The sequence below is a fragment of the Struthio camelus genome, chromosome 1 (assembly GCF_040807025.1).
Source record: "Struthio camelus isolate bStrCam1 chromosome 1, bStrCam1.hap1, whole genome shotgun sequence".
Classification (NCBI taxonomy): Eukaryota; Metazoa; Chordata; class Aves; order Struthioniformes; family Struthionidae; genus Struthio; species Struthio camelus.
In genome coordinates this window covers 164,097,635-164,125,591 of record NC_090942.1, presented here as the reverse complement: position 1 = coordinate 164,125,591, position 27,957 = coordinate 164,097,635, and the positions used below count along the sequence as shown (strand labels likewise).

The 27,957-nt window shown below is 37.7% G+C and overlaps 1 protein-coding gene across 3 annotated transcripts in view; it reads left to right on the top strand.

Moving 5' to 3' along the window:
* Positions 1 to 27,957, top strand: part of PCCA (propionyl-CoA carboxylase subunit alpha) — a 314,254-nt gene that overhangs the window by 59,143 nt on the left and 227,154 nt on the right. For 2 of the 3 annotated variants that reach the window (XM_068928023.1, XM_068928032.1), the window contains exon 6: positions 776 to 829. The exons of the other annotated variant lie outside the window; for it this stretch is intronic. In XM_068928023.1, the coding sequence (XP_068784124.1) occupies positions 776 to 829 (54 nt within the window). The remainder of the gene's footprint in view (positions 1 to 775; positions 830 to 27,957) is intronic. 3 annotated transcript variants of the gene reach the window in all.

Here is a 27,957-nt window from a genome sequence, read left to right as displayed (position 1 = left end):
TGGGTATGGTACTTTCAGGGGCCAAAAACTTTCCTGTAAGCAAAACAATTTGTGTTTCCTTCCTTATGAGTGTCTGAACATGGAACCCAGATGTTCATGCTCTTAGAGTGAGGAAAAAAACATGGCCTATCCTTTGTCAGCATATATGACTTGAATCTAGAGTTTTATATGAATTGTGAAAAAGCAAAATGAAAACTTTTCTATGCTTCTCAAGTAATTATGCAAGGTATATATTAGGAGGTTACTAGCAGATGAGGCCCATAAGAGTGTCACATACACTTGAGATGGCAAGCTGTATCCTCCCACAAGGATCACTAGAGTAAGAGGCTTATGATGAGGCTTAGGATCACTGTTACGATCAGTGCTAGAAATATTTTGGAGTGGAGAATATAGTGGTTATTGAGAAGCGTTTAAAAGCGTGTGGATGAGCATATATGTATGGAAGTCTGCAATGAGAAATGTGGCAAAAGTGTTCAAAAAAGGGGGGAGAGGGGAAATGACCAAAATGAGTATGTCAATCTCTCTGCAAACAGCAGCTTTCTCATCAGTCAAGTAAGGAGCTTTTGTTTCAGAGAAGGCAGTTTAACCAGTGGATTTTTACAGTTTGGCTCTGGACAGCTAAATCAGTATTTTAAGACAGTTTGTTAAGATATTCAACGGGATCAAATGCTTAATGGTCTATTTCACCTTCCCTAATATCTGAAGAGATGCTAGCAGACTTGGTGTCTGGCTTTAGAGTTCAATCAGGTTGAACATTTTTATTTTGTTTTTGAAGGTACACCCAGGATACGGATTTCTTTCTGAAAACAAAGAATTTGCTAGACGTTTGGTAAGTGGCTTTCGTTTGGCTGGCTGTGGGGGATGCCGGGGGGTGGTGTATATTCATTCTAAGGTATCTGAGAGGTTAAAATGCCAGTTCAAGGCAGATTTAAAGGATACTTTAAGATAAGGGACTTATGTACCCCTTCTGTGCCTGGGGATTTTTGCATCTTGAAGGTGCAACTGTAGGTTGTTTTCTTTTGGGGAGAAGTTCTTAAGAACTGTACCAAGGATATATAGCAGCCTTTTAGTATTTTCCACTTGTGCCAGTAATTTTTATGGGACTGCCATGTAAAACTGGGTCACTGAAATGATCTAGATTAAAAGTATCTGTTTTAAAGTGATCATTCTGGTGATTCGTAGCACAGCTGGTGAACAGCTGTAGCAGCAGCCCTGAAAAGGTGCTGAATGGCACTTTCAGGATGGGAGTAGGAAGTCAGAGTGGAACTTTGAAAGTTGGCTTCTCTGCTGGAGGTCCTGTGTTGTGGAGCTGCATCCTCTGAGAGGACCAAACAGTGAGTTTTTTAAAAGGGTGCTGTTTCCACTTCATATTTGAATTTATAAAAATTCTTTTCACAACCTCATTACATCAGTGGTTTTTATATATTACAAAAACTGATATATTGGCTTTTTACGGACTTGTTCAAAACCTTCCATGGGGATGCTTATAAGTCTGAACTGCTCCAGGAGAAAACTACGTGTGATGTGTATGTAAAGTTACTGCAGACTATAGTATATGCTATTGTCTAGCGGTTTCCCTGAGAATAGGGTTGAGCACGCAGTACTTTGAAATTTTCAGTAAAAAGCTGTTGTTGCAGTTATGAACTTTGTTATGGAGTAAATGGAGCATATAGCTGACAAAAATGTTTTATACACAGACAAGGATATTTGTTACTGCTTTTTAAGATTAATTTGCACCTTTTCTGGTTCAAGGTAGAAGCTACAGATGAGGAATGAGAATCTATAAAGTGGCAACTCTTTCACTTAGCCTTTGTGGAAGAGTTCTTGTTTCTGCATTTCTTCCTTTGCGATGTCCCTTTTGGTTTTAGTTCTAATTGTAGTATGGAGCCATATACTTATGCAGTTGGTTATTTGGTATTAGAGAATAACATCCACTCATCTAGGAAATCATTATTTGGGAAAGAAAGCTCCAATTTTTATACTTAGTCACCATGCATTTTAAAAGCCCACAAACAGAAACGAGTACTGGTTTTGTGTGAAACCAAATGCATCCTGCTAGTTGCTGGATGGTGGTGGTGTTCTGCTAAAGTTGAAAGGAATACGCTTGGTATTTGATGGGACTTACCAAATCTGGGGTAGATCTTAAATGTTATTTTCACGTATTTTAGCAGTTTTCCTTTCTTGTTCTTCACGTACCGGAGCCTTATTTAAGAGGAAGATTCCTGGTTTAATTTGTAACAAACTGTTCCCACTGGATTGCACCAGCAGGATAACTGGCTTAAGTTGGCAGTTCCTGTAAGAATAATTAATGAAACAGAACTGCTTACTCATGCTATTATGTTGTATGTTTTCCTGCCGAACTTTGAAATTTGATAGTTATTACTCCAAACTGGGCGTGTTTCCTAGTAATCTGGTAGTTGTTGGGTGACATAAATTGCAATGTTGGTAACAATCAAACACTTAAGTCTAAATTCAACAAAACCAAATATTCCTGTAGATCCCTTCTCCTTTCCTATTTCTCATTTCGTTTCACTGGAATCCTCGAAATAGTGAATTGCTAAAATAACTTGTGGTGTCTAGAAACATGTTCAAATTTGGGTTTGTGCTATGATCTTAAAGTACTGTTTTTTAAATATTTGTGTTGTATAAGTGTGTTCCGTTCCCTAAAACTGTGATAAAATAAAGTAATTTGCTTTTTCTCAGATATAGTATTTAAAGTCTCAAGACATAATCATGCTTCCCTTTGCATCAGTAGCTCTAGAATGTCAAACCCTTGGAGAGAATTGGTGAAATGATTGTATTTTTTGAGGGCTGCTTATATTTTCTCAGAGAATCTGATTAGTGTATTTAGGAGGAAAATTGGTCTACTGTGTTTCTCCTCTTTCCCTGTAATCTCTAACAAATGTCACAAAACTTGCAAAACAGCCAAGACTGTTTTTTTATTTCCTTCCCTCCCCACCTCTTTCTTTGCGTGCACACTGCTTGTTCTTTTGTGCTGAAAGCAAAGATGAAACTTGGGTTTATTTCCTGGTTCACATCTGTACTTTTAAAAGAAGGCTACCTAGTTTCAGAAAGAAATACGCTAAATGTCATAAACTTGCCATCCTGTCTATAGGAGCAGTAATGAGCTCAAAGCAAAGCTTTGTCTCAATTAACATGTGGAGGGTCAGTTCACACGTAATCCTACTGTGTGTGTTTTGAACAAAAGCGTGTCTTTTTGCTCATTATTGCCTAAATGATTCATGGAATAATTGCACAGCTACAGCCAGTCCTTGTAAAGCAATTTTCAGTACTCTAAATGTATTAATCAGATTTCTTGTTTTTCTTCTCCATACCCTGACTTTATTTTGCTCTCTGTGTGGGGAAGAACGCAAACATGCTGGAATTTCCAGTGACTGATTTATTGTTTACAAATGAATTTTCCAAAAGACAATACTTTCAGTAGGTGAATATCTGGCATGTTATTAATAGTGGTTCAATAAAAAGTTGATGCATCTAGTCACCTCTTTAGGTGCATGTACTCTAGTCCCTACTGATAACTTACAAATGCAGTGCATCACTTTTCTGTATCAAATCTGTTATGGATTTAGTAAAATGTAAGGTCAGTGTCTTAAAGATGGATATGTTAATATTTAAGACAATGCTGACGTTTAAGGTCCACTAGTTGTTATGTACAATAACATGTGCATTTTTTTGTGCAAGTGAATGTAGTTCCTAAGAATCTTGTTTTACATTCTCATTTTACTTTTGAAATTTGAGCTATCTAGCGTGCAACTTAGTGCTTTAAAAAGTGATGTATAAACTGGAGTTGTGAAATTCAGTAGACAAAGCAGTTACTTGTGGTTTATGCATGTAAATCTTGTTTACATGTAAGTCATTTGTTTCCCTCGTAGAGTAATTGCATAATATTCAATACTGGCATAAATCTAAAGGTGCAGTTGAATAGCTAACTTCATGTTTTAAAAAAAAAATAATGTTGATCTTTGTTGCCAGTTGCTGCACAGAGTTACAGGAACAATTTCTTCCTTCATGTTATTATAGAAGAATCTGCTAGTGACCTCTGTGTTTAGGTTAGGTTGCTTAATGTTTCCCATTACACAAAATTAATCCAGCCCCTTTCTGAGAAGTGCTAACACCTCTATTATCTGCAGCAGGCCTTTGAAATTTGGCAAGGGGAGAGTCCTGGGACTAAGATGAGCCTTTTGGTTGGCCTGTCACTGAAAGATATACTTTCTGAAATTGCTATTTTCTCTTCCTTGCTTGTAAATCTACAGAGCAGCTGTTGCTGTGGGGGATGGGAGTGCTGAGCCAGGCCTCTTCCCCTGCTATGTCCAGCACTTTGAGATTGGCACATGGTCCTGGTGACTCTTTACTCCCTCCCTTTCCTACCTGGGCAAAGAAGGGAATGTGGGAGAAACGAGTGAGAGAAAGTGAACGCCACACTGCGTTGCTCCAGTCTTTCTTCCAGGGTCAGCACTTCCTCCTGTGCATCATCTGATGTTTAGCAGCTAGTAGTGTCTTACTCCTGTAGTTGAGGCTATGCTTTTGCTTCACGATGATGATTAAAAGCTTCAACTTTGCGTGGTGACTCTGAGGTAGGGTTGCTCAGAACGGCCTCAGTTTTCACCTTTTTAATTAAAAAGATAACGCAAATCAGCTTCTTCCCCTTCTGCCTCAGAAAACTGGGAAGTTATTGTAAAAAAAGAATCAATTAAATGAACACTCTTCCTTTGCAAAGTCAAGTGTGAAAAAAGCACAGTTCACAGGATTTCTATTTTCAGTGTATTATGGTCTCTTTTGCAAATGTGTACGATAGTTTTTAATTGCACAATATCTGGCATATATCCAAGAAACCTGTAGAATTTTGCATAAAATAGATACCTGAATGGTCAGAATTAAGGTTACAAACATCACCTGAAGTTTGGAATATTATCTTCTGAATGCAGCCTTGGCAATGCTATTCTGACATAGTACTGCTTCAGGAAAAAAAAAAAAAAACACCACACAAAAAACAAACCAACCCCTACTGCCAAACCCTTCTGCAGCAGTAGTAGGACAGAATGATTGCATTTGAAATAATATATGGATCTGCTGGAGTTCATAATAAAACCTTTTTTTTTTTACATATCTTGTGCACCCTTTTAGGAACTACTGTTCAGCATGAGCAAGGGGAGAACAAAGCAGCGAGTACTATTTCTCTTTACCTTTGAAGCTAGATTAACATTATTGGTGGAATTAAAAAAATCAATGTATTATTCTAAATATATGGGCAAACAATGTATATAAAAATGGTTAGTCACATGTTTGTAAATGTCTAAGTTTGAGATGGAGAAAATAAAACAAAGGACTAATATACATCTTCTGGAAGGGGACTTTTATGTCTGAGCCTGTAATGAACTGTGTGCAGGTAGGTCCCTAGTCCTGCACAGAGCTAACTGCAGGATTGTCACCTTCTAGAATGTAAACTCTTAGGGCAGCGACGTTCCCATTAAATTCTGTTGTGTATGGCTTAGTGTTGTGCATAAGTAGAGCGTGAAATTTCTTTGTCATCACTGTGTGTAGTACCTTTTGGAAAGCGTTTGGTATGATTCTTGTGCTGTTCCCACATGTGCTGGCTTCCTACCTGACGATTCAAGTAATAACTGGTCAGTACCTGTACTATCAGAATGAAAAGGAGGTGTTTGAAAAAAAGGAGGTCTTGGAAGCTTGGGTGTTGAAGCTGCTTGTGTGCAGGATTGCATCCTTCAAGCAGCTGGGCATCTGGAACTTTGTCTGTGTGGTTGTTCCCCTGGCCTGCAAGGCTCTGCGTCTTGCTGCCTGCCGAAGCGCTCTGAGGGGCCTTACGGTGCTTTGAGTCCATTGAAGACCATGCCCCTAGTTGGTGGCAAAGATTAGCCGGTGTTCCTGTCTAGGTGAACAGGCTGTCAAGTTGCTTCCTAAAAAAGGAGGTTTTAAAAATGTAATGGAATTGATGTGAATTATATTTGCAAAATAATTCTTGTGATAGGGTTCCATTCATCTTTGTAAAATCAAGGAAGCACTGTAGCAAGCTTGGCTTCTGGTTCTTGACTACCTTTGGTCTTTCTCCTGTTTTCTGTTCTGCCTGTTGTCTTGTAATATTGTTAATGTGTGACTAATCGGTATACTTAGCAGAATGTTTCTGAATGTTATTTGTATTCATTTTTTTAATCCCGAGTAAACTTCAATTTTCATAGAAAAAATATAAATTAGAGGGTAAGCCTTAAATCATCTGCAGTGTGGACACTATCCTGGGTGATGTGACCCTGTTTGAGCAGGGGGGTTAGATAAAATGACCTCCAGAGGTCCCTTACAACCTCAACTGTTCTGTGATTGTGATATTTGCTTCAGACATTGCCACTCCTCTGCTAGTGTGTGTGAGCCAGAAAAATGAAATTTACTCATCTGAACTATTAACTTAGAAACTTTCTGGTGTGAAAGTAGGAGTGTTATTTTACTCTCCTTTGCTATAGAAAACTTCATAGACCTTTGCTGAAAGCACATGACTTATGCTGCAACGCAATGTCCTGCTTAAAGATTGCTGATGCTAGAGAACAGCAGATCGATGCCAGTTTACATTGTAACTTCCAAATATTCATCTTTTTGGGCAAATTCTGTATGTGTCAGAGCAGTTTTTCAAGAGTGAGCTTGCATATCTAAATAAAAAAATCAAGTCTCAGGTAGCTATCTTAAGCAAGTCTTATGGGAAGCTAACCAGATGCATTTAAATATGCAAGGTAGTGTTATGCAAAGGTTTGTGTGATTTGCAAGAAAAATGCTCACCTTTCTCAAGTCTGTTGCTTAAATTCCATAATCTTACTACTTTTTTTTTGCTTGATTCCTGGTTAGGCAACTTTCCTTGATATGACAGCCTCGATATGCTTGTATTTGTTTTTCATTTATAGAGTAAGCTTTTATTTTTAACTTGTGTTTTTAAAGCTATGTATCTTCTGAAAAGGTGGTTTAGGCCAAAAGCTTTGACATGTGCAACTCTTTTTTAAAAAACAAAAATGCCCTCTTGATTTATACAGTTTCAAATTGTCACATATTACTGTTTATTACTCTTTGAACCATGGGCTTGCATGATGTTTGAAATGATTTAACCCTGTGTTTGTGATTAAAGAATACGATAATCCAGAGAGACAAAATAGCTTTGTTTAACAGGAGTCATCTAATTTTTCCCATGAGATGCCTTTCAACAGCAGCACTTTGGCACACTTAATGAGGTGTGTTGTACTGCAGATGAATGGATCTGTGGAATTCTGATTTGTAAAATTCATTTTTTGACGTGCTGTGTCACTACAGAAGTACTTGATTCCAACTTTACAGTAATCTGTCATGCCACTTCTAAAGTGGATTGTTCCTTATTCTTCCTTCCAGTGTTGTCGAGACTGGTTGAGAATGAAAAATTCTTGCACATCCTTCCATCTCTAATTACCTTAACAACTGATATTCCTGTACCGCTCGTACATCTACGTTCTTTCCTCTGCGCAGTAAAAGCAAAAAGCTTGCAAGTATAATGCTATGCAAGTCTTTTTTTGTACAGGTAACATTGGATCAGAACGCACAGACAAGGAGTTCACTATAAACCAGGCAAGCTTATCTACATCACTGCAAATCAATAGTAAAATAAGAAGTCAGAAAGCAAAATGTGAAGCGGTGTGATTTGTTCATTTGTCGTCTTTTAGTATAATTTACAAACGTTTATGGTAATTTTGAAGCTATGATGTGGATCTGCACCTGCTCTGTTTCTTAATCAGGCTAATTGTCCCATTGATATCTGTGGAATTCGATTAGGTCTGAAAACAGTATTAAAAAAAGTGTGCAGGTAAGAGATGTCCTTGAAATAAACTTCTGTAACCCTGTGGATTTTTTTTTTAGTTTTATGGCAAGCTAGGTGAAATTTTGATTTAGAATTCAACAAAAGCAGTGCTTCCTTATTATTGTATGTGCTCCTGTCTTCTGCCTGAAGGAAAAGTGTACTACAGAGTTGTTTTCAGTAGTCTTACATTGTTAAATGCAGACTAAAGGCTTAAGTTTTATATATGTTCTTCCTAAAATATGTATATTGGGAGAATTAATCCTGGATTTAAAACGAAGAATGCAACTTAATGGTGGAATGGACTTTTTTGCGCTACTACAGAGTTTAATTATATTGAAGCAATGATGTATGAAAAATAGAATCATTTTCCCTCTCCTGATTCTGACTATGTTCTTATCCTTTTTTTTTTCACTCTAACTGCAAACCAATTGTCTATATTTGAAAAACCAATTGCAGAAAGTTGTCTTGAATTAAGGGCTAAAAACTATCTGCTTAAGTGGCTCTGTACTAGCTAAGAAAGTGTCTTAAATGTGTGAGCTGTATGTTATGTTTTCAGACACGAAGGGTTTTTGGTTTTGGTACTGAGGGGTATGAATATAATAGAGGAGGCTTATGAACTACTGAGTGTTGCCCTAAACTGAGGGATAAGTTAATTTTTTTGAGAGAAAGAGGAAGGTTTGTTCATAAAGTGTGTAGCTTGAACACTTGCATGGTGCAATGAGTGATAAGTCTATACTTTTTTCCTCTTAGCTTTCTTTTCTCTGCTGATTCTTCACTCCTGATTTACACCTTTCTTTACCTGTCTTTTCTGTTGGAGTTTTAGGGGAGTGTTATCTGCTGTTTACTAATCTTTTTAGATTAGGTTCTGATACATAACTCCTAATGGATCTGCTGAGACCTGGAATGGGCTTCATCTAGGGATGATCATGATCAGCATTTTTTTTATTTTCAGTGATTTCTGAGTTAGCTGAAAGGCTATTGACTAATGTGCCTCTAAAGATGACCTATTATCCTGGATTAGACAGGCTTTTTGGGGTGCTTTATTCCACAGTATGTGTTTTGACTATAACCTTAATTAAGTTCAAGAAAATACTTAAACTCATGTTGAATATTAGAACTTGATCTGTATGTTTTATAAAATTTGGGTTTATTTTATGCTACTGATTGATTTAGATTGTTGTATCTATCTTGATTAAAATTTGTCTACACTGGATGGTTTATTCAATACCTGTACAATATTTCCTATACTGCTGCTGTAATGTAAAGCTCCCAAAAAGAGTCTGAATAGTTTCTCTAGCAATAAGACTTGATTTACCTATTTGTTCAGAATACCTCAGGATTCACTTGTGGATTCATTTGTGATTTCAGAATCATTTCCTGGGCAGATAATCCCTAATCTCTGGGGTAGTTGTTCTGAGAGACAGCAAACTGTTCTAGTTACCTCTGCATGTTGAGGGGATCAGAATTAGTAAGCCAGATATGTTTGGTTACTGAAAGTGCATTAAAACATGGGAAGAGAAACCAGTTTCATTTTACTGTTGTATAGCTTCACCAGTCCCAGTGACAGTAGAAGTTGCAGAGTAGGCAGGGCAGGGTTATATTCAGATGTGTTGGAGTTAAATTGTTAAATCCTGTGAAACATTAACATGTCAGTTAATGCCTTGTTAGACTTTCACCCAATGTCTTCTACTTCGTTACATTATCTTCAGGCTAGTGCCCCCCCCCCCCCCCCCCCCCCGATTTCTGTCTATAGTTGTAGAATGCATGAATCAGTGGGGCCTCATCTCTGCTTTGCCATGTAAGCTACTGCAACAGTAGTAGTTAACTGGAATCCATCCAGCCAAAATAGAAAAGGATAAATATGCCAAACAATCTTTATTTCAAACAAAAATGTGTATTGGAAGAAAAACTTTTCACTAGGACCTGTTATCTGATTTGTCAATATTTGTCAATGGAGGCCTTTAGCCAGGAAAACAGGAATGATGACTGACCCTTTGGTAAAGATAAGGAATTAATAAATCACTTGCAGCTGCCTAATTGTGCTTAGTGATTTATTTTGCAAATCTTTTAAATAATTTGCTGGGACTTTAAAGTGCTTCCCGTTTGTTATGTGTTTTATCCTTTTCATTTTATCCTTAATTCCATTTGAATGTTGGCTTATCCTTAAGCTTAGTTTTTTTGCACAGCATGTTTCCTCTACTTCTATTTTAGACTGAATGATTATGATCAATAGCATTGATCTTATGGAATATGGGATTGACTGAGTCGTGCTTGAGTGTGTTTTTTGGGAAGAACAGGTAAAACACTTGGTAGTTGGTTGTCTTTAGCAATGAACTTTTGAATTAATACATATTAAAATTGTTTTCCCAAAGTTAGGTAACCTGTTTTTTGTAGAACCTAGCATGTGCTTCTCACTCCCTGAATGCCAGCTGATGTGTTTAGCCTCTCTGCAGATCAGGTTACTAGCCTGTGGTCAGACTGCTGTTCTGACTGCAGTGGAGCTTGGTTAAGAGATTTCTGTTCCCAGCTGCTTGTTGCTATCTGGTCCAGGTTGGGGTTATTGCCCTCCTTGGACGGTTATTGCCCTGCTTGGACGTGCGGTCACTTCCTGACCCTCTTCTGTCAAAATGATCTTTGTGAAAGAAGCCAAACTCTCGTATTTAAGAGTGCTTAAACTAATATAGATAACTCTGAGTCCCAGGTTAGGTTAGGGAGTGTCTACCTGGGTTCAAATGCAGGCAGATCTGAAGAGGGTGGTAGCTTGGGAGTGGGGTATAGGAAATAAGAGGAGACAAGGAAATGAAGGTGATGCACCTTTTAAGCTGTTTATAGCTGACTTAGAACAGTATCTGACAAACCCAACTGAGGTAATTTAGGTGCCTGATTTAGGCTCTAAGTTTAAAAAAAATCAGTACCTTATCTTCTGTTCACAATATGTGCTTATCAAGTGTTATGCAACAGAAGCATATTCAAACAATAAAAAAGAACTTTAAATCCCTTGATCCTCAAAGACAAAGTGGGGGTGGAGGGGAATACTTTCACCAGGCTTTCTTTTTTTTTTTCTCCCATTTCTCCAACAAGTAAATTTGCGGTTGCTTCTTGCAGTGCTGCTAGTCTGGATCATTAAAAGCTTTGAGGCTTGGAGTTACTATGTTTGGCAGGGCCTTTATTGCACAGGTGCTGTAAAGGCAAAGGTGTGCTGCCTGTGTTTTCTGTGACCCCATCGGCTGTTTCTGTTTGGAGATTTTTTCCTGGGCTCTGTACCTCGTGTGTGTGAATAGGAAGGGGAGAGTTGCTCTTTGAATTGACTTTCTAACCTTGGAATCTATGTACTTGCTGACAGCAGATCATGTGCTATTTGGTGACCTATGTTTTGACACCATGAGTTTTTGTAAACTTTATGTATGTAGATATGTGTGTATATTTTTTTTATGCTGACCTCTTGGACAGTTTCACAAAACTTAATCAGATTCAAAGCAAGGCTACTATTAGTGTGTACATGTTTCTGATCGGACAAATGTGTGAAATGCCTGATCTTAGTTTTTAAGTTAGAATCGTGCAGGAAGCATAAGCTTGCTGGATAATGTCTCACTGTTTAGAGACGGGTCCTTTAATTGATGGTAAATTATGGCTTTCAGTACACACAGGGTTAAGTGAAAAGGTTGCGATAATATCTAGTGAGCTTTTTCCTTTAATGTGCTCATTAGCAGTGGCAGGTCCAGGTTTTAGCACATGTCAGTAATTTACATTTCATTGCTGAGTGGCTGCCCTTGTTCAGGAGTTGTTTCTGAGCCTGATGAATATACTTGTATTGGGAGTAAACAGAGTAGAAGAATTGAAAGCCAAATACCCTGCCAGGCTTTTCAATGGGTGCTGAAGTTTCCAGTGGGTCACTGATTAGCAATGCATGGAGCAGCAGGAATACGCCAAGATAATGTCTGGAAAAGTTACCACAGGTAGGTTATAGTGTTGAAACCCTCCTCCCCCTTTTTTTTTTTAAACTACCTTTGGAGTCACTCTTCTTAAAATTCCTCTTTCTTGGCAGGCCTTCTCTTAATAGGAGAATGTCTTGCATTAGATAAACCTTTCAACCAGGTTATTTAATCATTCAGAGATGGCAAAAAATAAAAAAAGGATGTTAGAGGTTATACAGTTTCCAGCTATCAGATTATGATGATTGGGATCCTTGTGAATATTTGATCCAAACCTCTTTTCTTTCCTCTGCCTCATATGATACTGATTTGTCTTGGTTTGAAGGTGTGTGCTGCTCATTGCTGTAACGGCAAATGTGTGTGTTGGGGTGCAGTAGCAGTGTGGTTGGCAGCTGAGATGCAAGGCAAAAAGATTGCTAGCTTTTTGGGGAAAAAAAGATGCTTTCATGTGGCAACAGTTTATTTTGGTAATAAAAACCATATGATTAATTAAATGTATCCCTGATGGAGTGATATCTTTGCTATTTTTAAAGCTGCTTTGACTATTTGCAGAATTCTGTGTGGAAGCTTATCCTGTGAAATTCTGCTTTCCTTTGTAGAGTGTCCTGCATATATTTCCTGTCCAAAAGGATAGGTATTGCTAAATTTACATATATACACAGACAATTAAGCATTTTTATTCCAGATGCCTGTTAGGATTGTACTGACATGTTCTTCAGAACTCTAGCAAGAGAGTGCTGGTGCCTACTCTTTCCCACTCTTTCTAAGGTATTGTGTAAGGAATTGTTTATATTCAAGCTACTTATTATACAGTTTGGGGATGGAGAATGCATTAAACATTTAGAATGGGGGCAAAACAGCAAAAGATATTCCAGAATGTTCTTGTGAATAAAACCTGCCAGTTCATTGTGTAAGAATTTGTGAACCCTTTTATTAGCCTATCTGAACATTAGGTGAATATATTTAAATGAGAGTGTTGCTGAAAGTAGAATCATTTGAATATTTTTCACACGCTAGAAATATTTTCATAGCTGCCTTGATCAAATTGGAATTCCTGTTGTGGATTTGCAAAATAGTTCTTTGAAAGAGCGACTTTACCACTGTATTAACGCATAGCAGTAATCTAAACTGATAATTCAGAACCTTAGTGGATCCAGTCAGCGTGAACAGACGACAACTAACAGTTTGCAAGCCAACAGGTAAAACGTATCTATAGAAGCTGCTTTCTCTGTTCTTGGCTTATGTTCAAAAACCATGTAGGAGGATATTGACATTCTTACCAGGGCAGGCAAAGAATCTGACCTGACTTTGTGGTTACAACACTTGCCTGTTCTCTACTTCTCTGCACAAGCTGGAGATACTCTGTCGCTAGGCACGCGAAAGAGGCATGTAGCCAGCAGAAGAGTCAATAGGATGGCCAAGTAGAGCTTGCACAGCAGTGGGGAGAACATATTTTGCATTTGGAACCATTTTGACTTTTTATCCAGTGCTTGAATCTGATTCTGAATGGTTTGAATTACAGAGAAAGAGTAGAGGGTGCTTTCAGTCAAAACACCATGCCTAAGATGCTCTCCTGTGGATTTATGCAAGGGCACATGTTTGGGATGGGACTTAGTCTGTTGAATAGGTCCTGTAGTTCTAATCTGCTTCCTGATTGAATGCACTTGCTGATGGATAATTAAATGGAGGGTACTGTGCATGCTGCTGCTGTCATCTAAGTAGGATTAAGTTGTACTCTAAAGCATTGCATAATGCATGTAGTTGTGCATAGGGCTGTGCAGTCCTTGAAGGCAGATGAACTATCTGCTTCTTGGGACTTGGGGATTTTTACTGCTTTGGGCCTGTTCTTTATTGGGCAACAGCTGTGGTTTGTAGCTTCCAGTGTGTGATCTGGTAGAAATGGTTTATAATTGTGAATGCTAGTGAATGCTATGCTAATAAAGCTGTTTGCACTAAAGGTAGCTCTGAGCTGATTAATGATTCTTTGATCTTTGGAACAAGCTCTGACCTCAAAATACGAAGGATATTCCTTTTCTCTTAAACAGTTGTTAGTTTTGGTTTTTGGATTTTTGTTTTTTCTTCTAGCCCAAATTTTTAATCTCCTTTTTATGGAATGAGACGCTAACTCTCATTGGTCAAGTCGGTGTAGTCCATAACCATGTTTATCTTCAAGGAAGATTTTTAGTAGCTGGCATCTGGCAAATTTGGCATCCATGATAAGTGTTCTTTGAACAGTGCAGTAGGGGCTTCAAGTTGCTCAATTTAAATAAAAGGTAGCATGCCACATATGGTACTTCCCATTACTGTTTGTGTCCCCAAACTTTATTAAGAACTTTTTAGTCTTTAGGAGGACTGTAAATATAAATGTTTCTGCATCTTCTGTGAAGCCAGAGAATAACCTCTGTAAGGGATACTGAATTTTATCACTTCATTTCCCAATGTATATATTTAATCCTCTTGTGGAGAGAATGTGTATTAGGTGGTGCAGAACTGAAAGGTGTGAATTTTGTAAGATGGTTACTGTTAGTCAGGAATTCTATTTTAATAGCTGGGTAGATACGCTCTCGTAAGAGCCGTATTATACAACTATGATCTTTTCAAATGACTTTTTTCTCTGTGCAGTGGACTGGCCAAGTACAGTGTGAGCTTTTGCATGTACAAAGCTGAAAGCATACCTGTGTGCATATGCAGAATGTGCTGCTTAGCACATAGGGGCCCCTGAGGAACCTGATGTGTAAATTTACTTCTTGGAGGTGGTAGATGTGCTTCAGTGATGCTTCCACCTATCCCAAAGTCATTGTAGCATCAGGTATCCAAAATACAGAAATGCCCAAATTAAGATTGCCTTAATTTGGGTCCTTTGTGCATGTAAACTTTGACACAGGTTTTCATTACATGATCAGTTAATTTCTGAGAGACTCTTGCCTTATTCAGAGCCTCAATATTTCTTTCTGTACTCATCCTTGGCTTTAGACAACATTCAAACCTTGCACTGACTACATTTCTTTGACGGAAGCCTTTGTTCATCTCCAATTTGAACATTTTACAAATGTTAATGTTTTTTTCACAATATCTTATTGCTTTCTATGCCTTTTTACTCAGCTCATGTCCTTCCTTTTTGTCTTTGTGTTCGAGAATAGCTTGACTTTTTCTTCCAGGAAGCATTAGGAGTATAGAGAGCTTAGGGAATAGGTGTCCTTATTTTCAGTTATTCTCAACTCCAAGGATTAGTTTCAGATTTTCAGATCCTGTTTGGATCCTCTGTCCATTAGGCGGAGCGTGCTTGAATTGTAAGGGATTTTCATTGCACCTGACGGCTAGATTCTCAAATTCCCTAGAAGCTTGCACAAGTTGAGGTTTTCAGGGGTTTATGAATTGAATGAGCATGGGTAACTTTTCCTGAGAATGATAAAGGCATATTTATGACACAGGCATGTTTTCCATTCTGATCTCAGAATTCTTCATTTGATTCAAGTCCTCCAGCTTGAATATGAAAAACCTTTTTACCTCATGTTACAGAATTATTACAGCTATGCTTTTTCTTAATCTTGTTCTTTGAAGCGTCTAACCTTTTTGCAGATGCATAGAGAAATTCATGTTCAAGTAATATTTGGAATGGAAAACTTCAGCTAGAAGAATTAGGATTTGGCAAAAGTATATTCAAAAAACAATTGTGTCTTTATGAAGAGTAGATAGAAGGATGCCCTGAGCTCTTGCTGTAGTATAGGCTAGCTCTGCCTCTCATAACTAAACCTATTCAGAAAAAGTGTGTATAACAATGTTATGTTTTATCTACGCAGTTTTGTGTTATACTTCAGATGTTAGTATTAAAATTAGGTTGTGTAGTAGGTTATGCTTGTATATATTTTTGCAACAGTGTTTTGGCTGTATTTTGTTACTTTAAACTATACAAAACACTTTTCTAGTCATTTCAGTGCTTGATAACTTCAGGGTTCATTGCCCCTGTACATTTTTCAAATTATTAGCTTCTTAATGCATACAGCTTTAATTTACCCCCTACTGACATGCTTAAATGGGTTTTCAAGAATTTTGAAAGTGGACTACTATAGTAGTTTCAGTGTCGGTCCTGATCACTGACATAGAGTTTCTGAAGTAGCCCCCACAATTAATGGGATGGGAGGTTGAAACAGCTCCTGAGGCAAGTAGCTAAAGCTTGTCTTGAAAAAAGGTTTGTATTTGGTTTCCAAGAGTTTGTTCTGCTTGTTTCTAGTGATTTGTGAATACTTTTTCCTCCAAAATGTAACTTAAATGTAGTATCTGTTCTTTTAATGTTAAATATTTTATTAAAACTGATACTTTCATTTGAAAACATCTGCTGATGTACACCTCACAACATAAAAAGAATATAAAGGACGCCCTTAAGAATTGGGCATAGACATTGTATCCGTAGAAGCTGTTTCGCTGAGTATTTTGCCTGTTGTTTCAAGTATTATCCAAGCTACTATTTTAGTGCCAAGTACCAGGAAATTACAGAGCAGTTATTTGTCCTTAAATTGACATTTTTCCGTCGTAGCATAGAGTTGAATTAGTAAGGATAAAATATCTGCAGGATGTTCATGTGTGGACTGAAATCTATACCACCTTCAACCATTTAGCACTGTTCTGCCACGTTTCTGTTGAAAGTGTTGTTCACAGGGACTTCAACACGAGGCATGCTCTTATCTCTTGCAATTAAAAACAGAAGTCAGTCATCTTACCTTTCCTTCCTAAATCTGTTTGCTGCTTTTTGTTTTTTTTTTCCAATTTCTGTTGACTTCTGGATGGTTGGTAGAAATACACAAATCCTTTATCATAGTTGTTGTTCCACAGAATTGGAGATGAGGAAATTTGTGATCTGAATTTAAGACAAGATGAGGAAGAGCAGAAGAGTAGAAAGAAATTTGTTCTTGACTATATTGTAACTGATTTGTGTTAAGTCTGTGTTATCGTTCAATCCAGGACTCGTTTCTCACTGAATATGTGACTCTGGATAAAATACGTTTTTAATGCTAAGTTTTCTGAATGTTATGTAAATGGCGCATAATAGGCTTGATGCACAGTATTAAAAATGCAGCCATTGCAACTGCAGCTTAAAAGCAGTGAGGGTAAACGGAGCTTCTTCAAATGATAAAACACTTTCCAATGTTAAGACTTTCTAGAAAGTGCTTATAGCTTGTCCTGTTATTGCGTAATAAAATAATTTGACAGGATTCAGTTCTAGGGATAACAAACTTTCCTAAAATGTTTGGACTGAGAAGCTACCATATGGGAAGTTAGAGTTGAGATGGAATTTGGGGGAAAAAAGTTAGATAAGGACTAAATTTCAGGATGGAAAAATAAGGCTTTGTCCATAATTCTGTAACAGTTGAATGCCATTGTTAAAATGAGTGAAGTATTTAATCTTATTATTAAGAGTTAGCTACTGGAGTTTTCTTTGATTGCTTACTCTGATTGTAAGATATGTTTTGATCTTGTATTCCTGTAATTGTACATATGTAATATATATTCCCATAATTGAGTGGATAGCTGGAGTTAGGCCTTTTTAAACTTGTGTTATAGCCTGAGGTTTCATGCACACGTTGAACCATGTTCTGAAGGTTATGGTCAAAACTACAGGTGTCATAGTCATGGGTTAAACTTTACATTAATTAGGTAGAATCTGAGGGGGATTGAGTACATTGTGCAACTGCAAACTACAAAAACCTGAACCTGAGTCTTAACACCTTCACAAACTGGGATGATGGCTTGGAAGAGCTATATTTTCAGAGGTTATTTTTGAGTGGAAAATGAGACCCTCTTTGGTAGGGAGGGAGGGAAGTGCTATTAAGTGTTAAGTAGTATGTCTTGTGGCTTTTTGAATTACATGTTAAAGAAATATAGTATTCCTCTAAGTTACCACCTGTGTTGGAATAGCCAATAATGGAGACACTTTGTCAAACCACAAAAAATTGAAGGTGATCACGGGGATTTTGAAACTCTGCTCAAATGTGCCATAGTGATAAATTTCTGAGGTATTTATATACTATAACTCTCCATTGCTAAGGAAGCTGTACAAATGTTGGAATTTGCTGGAGAATGGTACTGTTTTTTTCAGCAGTACGTAAAGCCTCATTTCTCTATATGCTTTTTAAAAATTAAATGGGCTGTTAGTGTGTGTGGAAATCCATATACTACTTTATATGGATTACAAAGGCATTCATAATATATACAATTGGTATATGTATTCATACCAAGAGACAAACGCTCAATTTGCTGAACATTGTCAAATTCATTTTTCTTTGCAAATCAAGATGGTGGATTCCAGATTTGTGGTATACACAAGCCTGAACTGGAGCTCTCTGTAAATAAGCCAATGTGTTCAGAGTTTGGTCATGAAAAGGTGTAATAGACAAATGAGAGAATTATCATAAGATGGCAGGAGTGTAACATACCTATACAGATATGCTTACGTAAACTGGTCAAAATCTAACGCAGTCTTATGTGAGAATTTTCTCATGCAAAGTGTATTGGAAGAAGAATCTGAGATGTAAATGGAACGTCGTTCTGATTTTATGAACAGCAAGAACTCATTTATGAACTCTTCATATGATTGCGATGAAGAGATTTGCATTTTGCACAAAGATCGATATACCTGTTTTCTGATGTAACACTGAAGAATAAATATCAGTAAAAATATTATCTCGGAGTTGAATAAAAAATTGTGTGAAAGAGCAAAGGTAGAAATGACCAGATTATAACATCAGTCATGTTTTTGATAGTTTAACACTTGAAATGACAACTCCATTTTTTTCATTTTAAGTGTGTGATGGTAGACATTGTAGAGTATAGTAAATGTAATTACATTACAGTATCACTAATGTCTGTTGTTGACTTTATCTGTATTACAGCAGAATCCAAGTAACCTATTTATGCTCACTAAATCCCCATTGTGCTAGATGTCATATGCACATGTGTAATGACAATCTGGCTTATGACTTTTTCCTCTCCTTCTAATTCTGTTAGCATCTGAAATAAAAGAAAAAGGACTAAGCTAAAAATAAACAGGATGTGCAGTAGAAGGAAAAAAGTCCAAGGGTCTACACTGAGAAATCTTAGCGCCTGCACTTGCAAAAAAGAAATCCCACCCACACCACAGTGTTTAAAACTGAGAAATAAAAGCTGTTTGTATGGCTGGACAAAGTAGCGTTCAAAGATATGGCCATTTTTCTCTCCTGTCATTAAGTTGCCTGTACTGCTTCTCCATGTGCTAATGGGAAGAATGCTGTGTTGCTCGTCTTATAGTAACTTTTCAGTAGAAATCCTGTTCGAAATGTGAGCAACAAAAGCCAAGAATTTTCTATTTAAATACTTAAATATTCTACAATGCAATATGAACTTAAAATCTACCTTAAACAGTATCTTATTTTGTTTTTTTAGGTTTAACTCTTGATGTTAGCACAAGCTCACGTACTTCAACTGTAGGATTAGGGTGCAGGTATAAGGACCAAAGTCCTTTAAGTTAGAGAGCAGGGCATAGTTGCCTGGAAACGACCAACAGTATTTGGTCTTGGTTTCCTTATTTTTGGAAATTCCCTCTCTCTCTATGCATAATGTTTTTAAATTCTTTTAAAATGTGTTTATATCTGGAGTGAGAAAGGTTATTTATTCCAGACATGAGTAAATGAGTTCCTTGTTTTCACATGTCTGTATTTTGAAAGTCTTGGGAGCCAAGATCTTCATTCTTCCCAAACATGTCCCTTTTCAGTACCAGCTCTAATTCGTTATCTATTTTTTGTATGTGAGAATGTTGAATGTCTTCTGTTGATTTGCTCACTTTTTGCATGGCTGTATATCCAGCTCTCTTGCTAGTACATGTCTGACTTTGAATTTTTTTGATTTTCTAGTTTGTTGGAGAGAGATGATAAATTTTATATGCAGAGGCTAATAAATGCATTTTTCAGATTGTATTTAGAAATATGCACAGTTTATTTTGGCATGAGGAAGGAATAAATTTAATTTACCTTTGAGCAGTTAATGAAATCCTGTATTAGCATAATGAACAGAGGTCATCAAAGTGGCACCGTATTTAAGGTAAGCAAATATTTCTTGGTGGCAGTGTTTTTTTGTTTTAGAACTTTGTCAAGCTAGTCCTTTAAACTCAGACTGAAATGCTATGCTTGCTTTGCTTCCATTTGAGTTTTTTATGTTAGATTTCAATGAAGAAGCTTCTCAGGCAGTGTCCTTAGAATGGATTTTGGATAAAGAGCTTGCCAATGTAAAAATGTTTTCCAGCAACAGTTTTGAAGCTCATCGTGTCTAATTTGGAGGAGCTTCAAATTTGGCACTGCTGTGCTGTTGGAACCGGTTGACTTTCCTGCATAACTGAAAACAAATATAGATTTTGTTGAATGTCAGGCTTCTGCTAATTATTTTGCATGTTTTCTTTGTGTAGCTTAATTTGATTGCAAAAATCTACACTGACTGTAGTCAGTCTTCCAAAAACATGTTTAAAAACTGTAAACCTAGGTAAGCTTTTCTCAGCTCTCATCTACCAGCCTCTTTTTTCCATTTGAAGATTTAATTCTGCAAGTAGAAAATCAGCAACAATGCCATTCTTTCTACCTTTCACCTTAGGACAGGCATCTTTGTTTAGGAACTGGGAAAAGCCCCTCCTAGCTGAGCAGCTCCTAGCTGTGTCATGGAGAGCAGACAGCCATTGTTAAGCATTTTAGATATTTCAGAGTAGGGACTGAGACTAGAGCTTGCATTGCTAATTAATGCCTTTCTGTTTTGGCTTCTGCTGGTGCCTCTAGAGGGACTGTGCAAGCCTTGGGCTAGCTGATGCTCTCAGTGGTTGCTCATGCAGTGCAAGAGTGGGACCCATGACCCTCTCCCTTCCCCCCCCCCCCCACTTCAGTCTTGCAGACAGCTGTGCAAAGATGCAGTTTAACTTCTGTAAGCTAAAGTTTTGCTGCTGTTGAAAAGGGCTGTTGGCCCTGGGTATTTGTTCCTGCCATCTCCCTTTTGCTGGGTGCTACTCATGTAGTCATCTAGAGCCAGTTTAAAACTAATCCAGAAAGAAAAGTTGATGCTGCTACCAGCAGAAAGCAGTAGACTAGAGTGAAAAGTGAGGGGCCAAGAGGTCAGGACCACCCTCTTCCACAGCAGAATCTGCAATAGATTGGCTTATGAAATAGCACTGCTAGCTATTGGCAATTAAATTTCATGTTCTTTCCCTGTGTGGTTGAGTCCATCAGAATGAATCTTGTGCCGCTAGCAGTTGCATTGTTAGCAGGCAACCACGAATACGTCAGAGGGACTTTGCAACTGTAAAATCGAGCACTCCGAAGTTAGAGAATGTTGGAATTAGAATTGCCTGGGCATCATGTATTCGTTCCCCTCATGTATGTGCTGTGCTTCAGTTCTCAGTTGCTAGTGTCATGTTTTCCGGTCTGTCTGAGGCCTGTCTTGGATGCAAGAAGTAGGTAGTGAGGTGGTAGATTCTGAACAGAGAAAGATATGTTCAAGCAATGCATCCCAATCCAGGATGTGTCCGTTTCAGATAACCTTTGTGATGTTGATGGGTGTAAAAAAGCAGAGTAAGAATTTTTGTGGGTAGCTTTAATATTCTGAATAGTCACAAAATCAGCTTTCTTTTAAAAATACACGTTGTTGCTTTCTTATTCCTAATGTCTAAGAGTATATTCTGCCTTTTAATCTTAAAGATTTTCTCTTATTTCATGAGGAACATCATCTATTCACTCAATTTCATAGCATCCAGAACATGAGTTAAAATTAATTTTCTAAGTGTTTCAAAGTAAATGTAGCCCAACAGATAAATTAGATGTGGGACTTCTGGAACTTCTGTTATTTCACTGTTTGTATATAACTTAGCTAAAATATTAAAAATTATTTAAAGGTATGTAATCCACTTTCTACTTAACTATCCATAACAATTTTTTTTAAATCTGGTTTGTGCTAACCCCAGTTTTCTTCTCCTTGCCTGTGCCCCTTTCTATGGGGACCCTTGAAAAGAAATGTCAACTTTTGAGAATGATTGCCATCATTTAATAGGCTGGTTTCCTCTTCTACAGGCTAGGTTTTGGAAATCTAGGCCCTTGTCCTGTAACTGTTTAAGCATACTTAATTTCAAGCACATGCTTATTTACAGGATCCAGATTTGTTTGTCTAATTACTGTGTAACATGAGAGAAGCCAGACTGTACAACTCTCAGGCCCATCTGTTTTTAAGGGGGGGTGGGGAGAAGGGAACTTGTGTGTTCCAAAAAGCTGTTCCACACTTCTCCACCTGACCAGATTTCTCTTTCAGACCCAGAGGTTGTCTTATATTTAAGTATCTATGGTAGATATGCGTTGCATGGAGTATTAGCGGGAGTTCAGGATGACTATGGTTCAGAGGGAGCAGAGCCACAAGGGGATCTTATGGGTTGTTTTATTATAAGCGACTATAAATTCTGTAGTACCACATATTGATGCATATTATGGATTTGTTTCATTTAGGACAGAGGCAGAGTGAGAAGCAATTATCGTAAAGCAGTTATGAATATTTTAGTACTGCTGCTTCATCATACTTTGTTCCATAGGTTTAAACATGCACAGTTTTCCTGTTACTTCCTCATGCTAGCCAAGAAGCACGATATACACAATTTTGCAGTAGTTTGGAACTTCTGTATTATTTAATGGTATTTATGATCACATAGTTCTTTTTTATTTTTAAACTGAAGTTAAAGGGCCAAATTTGCTTATTTGATTTGTGCAAGAAAATATAGGAATAAGAGAACAATTTAGAAAATCCATATTTGTATATAGAAGTTTCATTAGGTAAAGATAAAACTAGGATTAAATTTTTTTCCTCTTAAATTTGGCTACAGAAGTGCCTGTACAATTTTATTCATTGTATTTGAATGTCCACATGTGAGAGGACATCAAAATTGCTCTCATCTCTGTCCATATTATCTGCTGTAAACATTATTGCAAGTTGAGCATAAATGGTAATCAGAGGGAGAATTACATAAACACCAAAGCACTAAATTGACTGCCAGAACAAACAAAACCTCAGGATTCTTTCTTAGAACGCTTTGCATTGTAGAAAGAAGAAATCAATGAATTTTTCATTTACTTAGATGCAGTATATTGGACTGTTCTGAGTGGACAGCTGTAAGAGCTAGTTATCTTTCATTACAGGGTAATTAGTTTCCAGTTTTTTCCAAGGATCTGGATCTGAGATTTAAATAGAGTGCTTTCTGTTAGTAGTACTACTGCGTGCCTCCTTTTACAAATAAATAGTGAAGGAGAGACGACAGGAGCACTTAACAGAGTTCTACGAAGTAGTATCTTTTAGCATGACTGTAGTATCTGACATTGTTACTATACCAGTGCTTGTCCAACTGATGAGAGAGCATTATGGAAACATTACTTGGCCACCCTCCCTCCCTCAGACTCTTACTTGCTTCTCCCGAGCACTGCTGCACCAGTGCTGGGGTAGGAAGCTCTTGCCCTTCCTGCTTTGGCCCTGGCAGTGTGTTTCCAGCCTCATGCTGCATCATGTGGTGACCTCTGAACAGAATTGGATGAGTCTCTTTCAGAGATGGGAACCTTTGGACAAGATTAAAAAAAAAAACAAACCTCTTATTGGTTCATTAATCTAACTGGTGTCACTTCTGCCTGTACAACTAAGGGACAGCATACTGTAGTATGGGGGGGGGGGTAGAAATAAATGACTGGAGACAGGAAACTTGAAATACTAGGCTAGCATGACCCTTCACTTCCTTAGAGAAAACTAGCATGGCGAGGCCCTGGGTCTTCTCTTACAGAAGCGGCTGATGTGACATTCAGTAGCAAGTTTCATCTCTATCTCAGTCTAAGATGGTCTTTTATCCTTAACAGAAAGGATTGTGCCAAGCTATCCTGTACTATTGGTTGCTATAAGCCCCCCTTACATGGCCAGCGATATTAATCCTCCTGATATCCTGTGCTTAGAGTAGTTCAGGCTGGAAGGGACTTTGGGAGCTTATCTAGACCAACTACTTCCCTTATCAAAGCAGGATCAGCTGCGGCAGGTTGCTTAGGGTATCTCTGAGTATCTCCTCCCAGTTTCCTGTCAGTTGTCTCATCTCCATTGCCATGGCAGTACCTCTTCTAAGCTCCGGTTCCTGTTCATTTGCAACTGTCTCCTACAGGCATCTTCAGACACAGTGTGTGTCATTCCAGTCATCTGTAGTTCTGCCTCTCTACCTTTCTGCAGATGCTCCCTGTATCCCCTGTTATATCTCTGGTGATGATCTGTTTCTTGACAGTTGTCACTTGCACCACTTTCCCTTCTAGTGACTGTCCCTTGACTGTCCCTTGACAATCTTGTAAATGTGCCCTTCTCTCTGCCTCCCTCCCACCCCCAGGGGTTGTTTTCTTAAGCTGATGCAGTTCCAGAAGCGATGACCCTGCAGCTGCATGAATGCCATTCCTGGTACGAGAGGGGCAAAAGGAACGAGAGCTAGCGGATAAAGATGGGGCGCCTGTTTTGATCACTGATCTGTAGCAGTTCAGCGTAACCTGCGGAAACTGCTTTCTGTAGCTAGGATTTTATAATGGTTTTAATGTTCTATGAGCAAGTACAGTCTGTCCTTCCCTGTGTGTTTTTTAGCAACTCTTTTCTTCTAAAACCAGCGTGTACTGTCCCTGTAGCGTTCCTGGTTCAGGGAACTTAACCTGGTTTGGGAAAAAAGAAACCCAACACCCAAACCAACCGGAACGAACACACGCGCGCGCGCACACACTTATTTTCTTGTTGATGTGGTTAATTTTCTGCTTATTTAGCTCTTTTAATCTTCATTAATGTGTTTGACAAATTGATATTTATTTTTGAAGAAATAATTCCTATTTACCATATGATGTTGTTTTTTAAGTGTCACAAATGAAATCATATGCTTTTTAATGGCTCTCTTTTGGGAAATAATACCAACTCACTAACCAAGATGCAGATGTTGCCAGTATTCTGAAGTGAAACGCAGCCATTTGTTGATAGGGTCTGCCACTGGTCTGCCCTGCATCTGGTGCTGTGCTTCCTGGCATCTTTATAGAACTCTGCCAAAGTCTTCACAACAGTCCTTAACAGATACATTTTAAGGTGATTACATCTACTGAAGAAATGCCACCATGTCTGACATCAGAGATGGCAGCTATTTGACAGGGAAATAACTTTAGTATCCCTCATATGAGGACAAGGAATAAACTATATTAGTTGAGAAAGGAGAGCAGGCAGAACGTTACCTGTGTTGGAATTTGGTTGGAGTAGTGGGCTTAACCTTTTTTTTTTTTTTTGAAAAGCATCATTTATGCAGTGAACCTCTTATTGTCTTTGAGAAATGACACCTTTTAGTGTAGTTACTTTGCTCAAGTCGATTTCTCAATATGCAGTGTGGCTATGAGGAAGATTGTTCAAGAGTTGTTTATCTTCCTGCCTTGCCAATGTTTAACCTGTCCAGTGCTTAGCTCTTGAGTAAATTCATGGTGTGAACTTGGACAGTTGTGTAAGTTTTAATTTGGTTTCTTAATGTGCAGTATAAATATAATGATAGTTACCTAACTTTGAAAGCACTTGCATGTCTAGAAAAATTCTAGATTTCTTTCTCTAACATGAGACTCTTTTCCCTGCTAAGTTTTGGTTTATTCTTAAGAGATTTTTTTGCAGATATACAATCAGTATCCTTTGGCTACAAGCTTACTGTAACATCTCAATAACATACATTAGTCATTTTTCATTATTTGTTGATCTATAAATATATTCTCATGTGTCTTGTACTCATTTGAAAACGCAGGCTAGACCACTGCAAAGTCAGAGTATGGACTAGCATTCTTGTATTTGTTTGCAAAGCTTCGCATGCACCCATTGCACAGGATAAATAATATGGGTGTATGAGGAATAGATGTGACTTGTGCCCATGGATTTTCATTAAATCTGTTCTTGCATTCAGGTTTCTAAACTGCTTAGGTTATACTGTTTGTCTTCAGTACTGAACTTTTAGTTTGGTAATACGCAAAACTTGGTATATATAGTAAACTTGGGTCCTTGGTAATGTGAGATATTGGTTTAGCTAGGAAAATGTTCCCTTATTCCCCCCTCATCATTCTGTTGTGCTTTTTCTCCATGAATGCCTGGTTTTCATTTAGTGTAAAGTATATTTTGTTTTAAATATCTCATTGAGTGTTCTCTGCCAAGTGAGGCTATTTCTTCCATACTGAAAGCCAAATGGCCTAGAAAATAAAGTACTGCTAACTTTCTCTACTGAACTTAGTACAGTACTTCCAAGTAATTCAGAGAAAAAAAAACAAAACAAAAATACCATGTAAGATTGAATCCTAATTAAAAGAAAAAATTGCTACCAATTAGGAAATCTAGTATTCTTGAAGAATAAGTTGCACTTAATTATATTCTAAAATAAAGTAGCTTAGTAGTGCTGTTTGCCTACTTGACTATGGTTCATGTTTATCCTTCAATGGATAGGATGGAATGCTTTGTTGCACATTGGGCAAGAGGTCTTTCCTATCTTGCTGGTGTGATCAAGATGATTTTGTGCAACAGTAACTGTTTGTATTAATGATGAAACGTGCTTCTTTTATACGGGGCAAAATCATGTGTGGTCATGCAGTGGAGAAGACAGAACTTTTTTGTGTTACATGAAAAATGAAATGGTCTTCATGAAGCTAGAGGGTTGAGAAGACTAAGATTACACTTGCTAGTGTTTGTCATTTCCTTTGTGCATACCTGATTTCTTCTCTTTATCTTCATGTAATCAGCAGCTATATCCATTTCCAGGATCTAATAGAACGTAATGAAGGAAAGAGGTTGGGCTATTAAGCTTCCACATTCTCTGCTCTTTGTACTGCTCGTGGTGCTAAAAAGAGATGAGTTAACATAAACCTGAGTAGGCTATTTAACCTTCTTTCTCTTCTGGAAATGTAGATGCAATAACATTTGCAGCTGAAAAGGCTCATTCGCAGTTTCTAATGTTCAAGGATGCAAATGAAGCATTTTGTCTTTTCTGTCGCCTGGAGGTGTTAAGCAAGGAAACAGAAAGAGGTTTCTAGGATTAGTTCCACAGATTTCCTTTATCATGTAAAAATCAAGGCTGGTTTCAATGCCATGAAGTGAAGAAATGCAATATGGAAACCATCCAGGGGAAATTCTTACATGTTTCACTTGTTTCACCCCTAAATTTTCTGGGTATTCATTACTTGTGATAAAGCCGAATACTCAAAACTTTTTGGAACGTAACAGAACTAAGCTCCTGTGCCTGTGTGTTGGGCAAGGGGGAAGAGGGGATTTTGGGTTTTGTAGGTGACAGAACAATGGGTCACTGACACTGGCATGTCATGCAAACTACTCTATGCTTAAGTTTTATAATAGTTTTTCCTTTGAGGAATACTTCTAAAAACTTGGAATAGTACAGCATTGTACTTATGTTCTGGGCAAAGGCATAAAAGTTAAGTAACCTGTTCTGAAACTTTAACTGTTTTTAAATGAAATCAGGCAAGACTTAGCTTGGTGATCAGATCCAAAGTGAAAAGTATACAGCCCCAGATGTGCTTTTTGTTCTTCTCACTAAGTCTTGTGGCATTGAGTACATGAGGAAAGCTGCTTCTGTGCTGCTGCTTTTCCCTTGCATAAATATGACCTGGAAATTGAATATCTTTTTCACTTAGTATAATATACATTCTGAAATATTTGATTAATGAAACTTATTTTTTGGTTTAAAAAAGTGAAATTAGATCAGTGTAAGCACCTGTATCCTTTATGCATGTACTCAGTGATGGTGAGGTGTCAGACATTATATCTTGTTCAGGAAGATGTGTGCAGATTAGCCTGATTCTTGCAGTTTTTGAGCCTGTAAACTTACCACTTCAGCAGAATAAAACAGGAGATGGCTTATAAGATTATGTCAAACAGCTTTCTTTGTATCTTTTTTTGATCAAGGTAATGCTGACCATCTAGGTTTATTCTGGTTATTTGCTGATGCTTATGTAGGAGGTTATTTACCTCTTGAGATGCATGCTTTTTGAGGACAGTGGAGTTATATACCTTAGTTGGGTTCACACTAGTTCAGTAGTAATACCTTTAATACATTAAAGCTAAGCTTTAGCGTAGTCTAGCTAACAGATTGGTTTCTTTCCTCCCACCCTCTGCTTATTT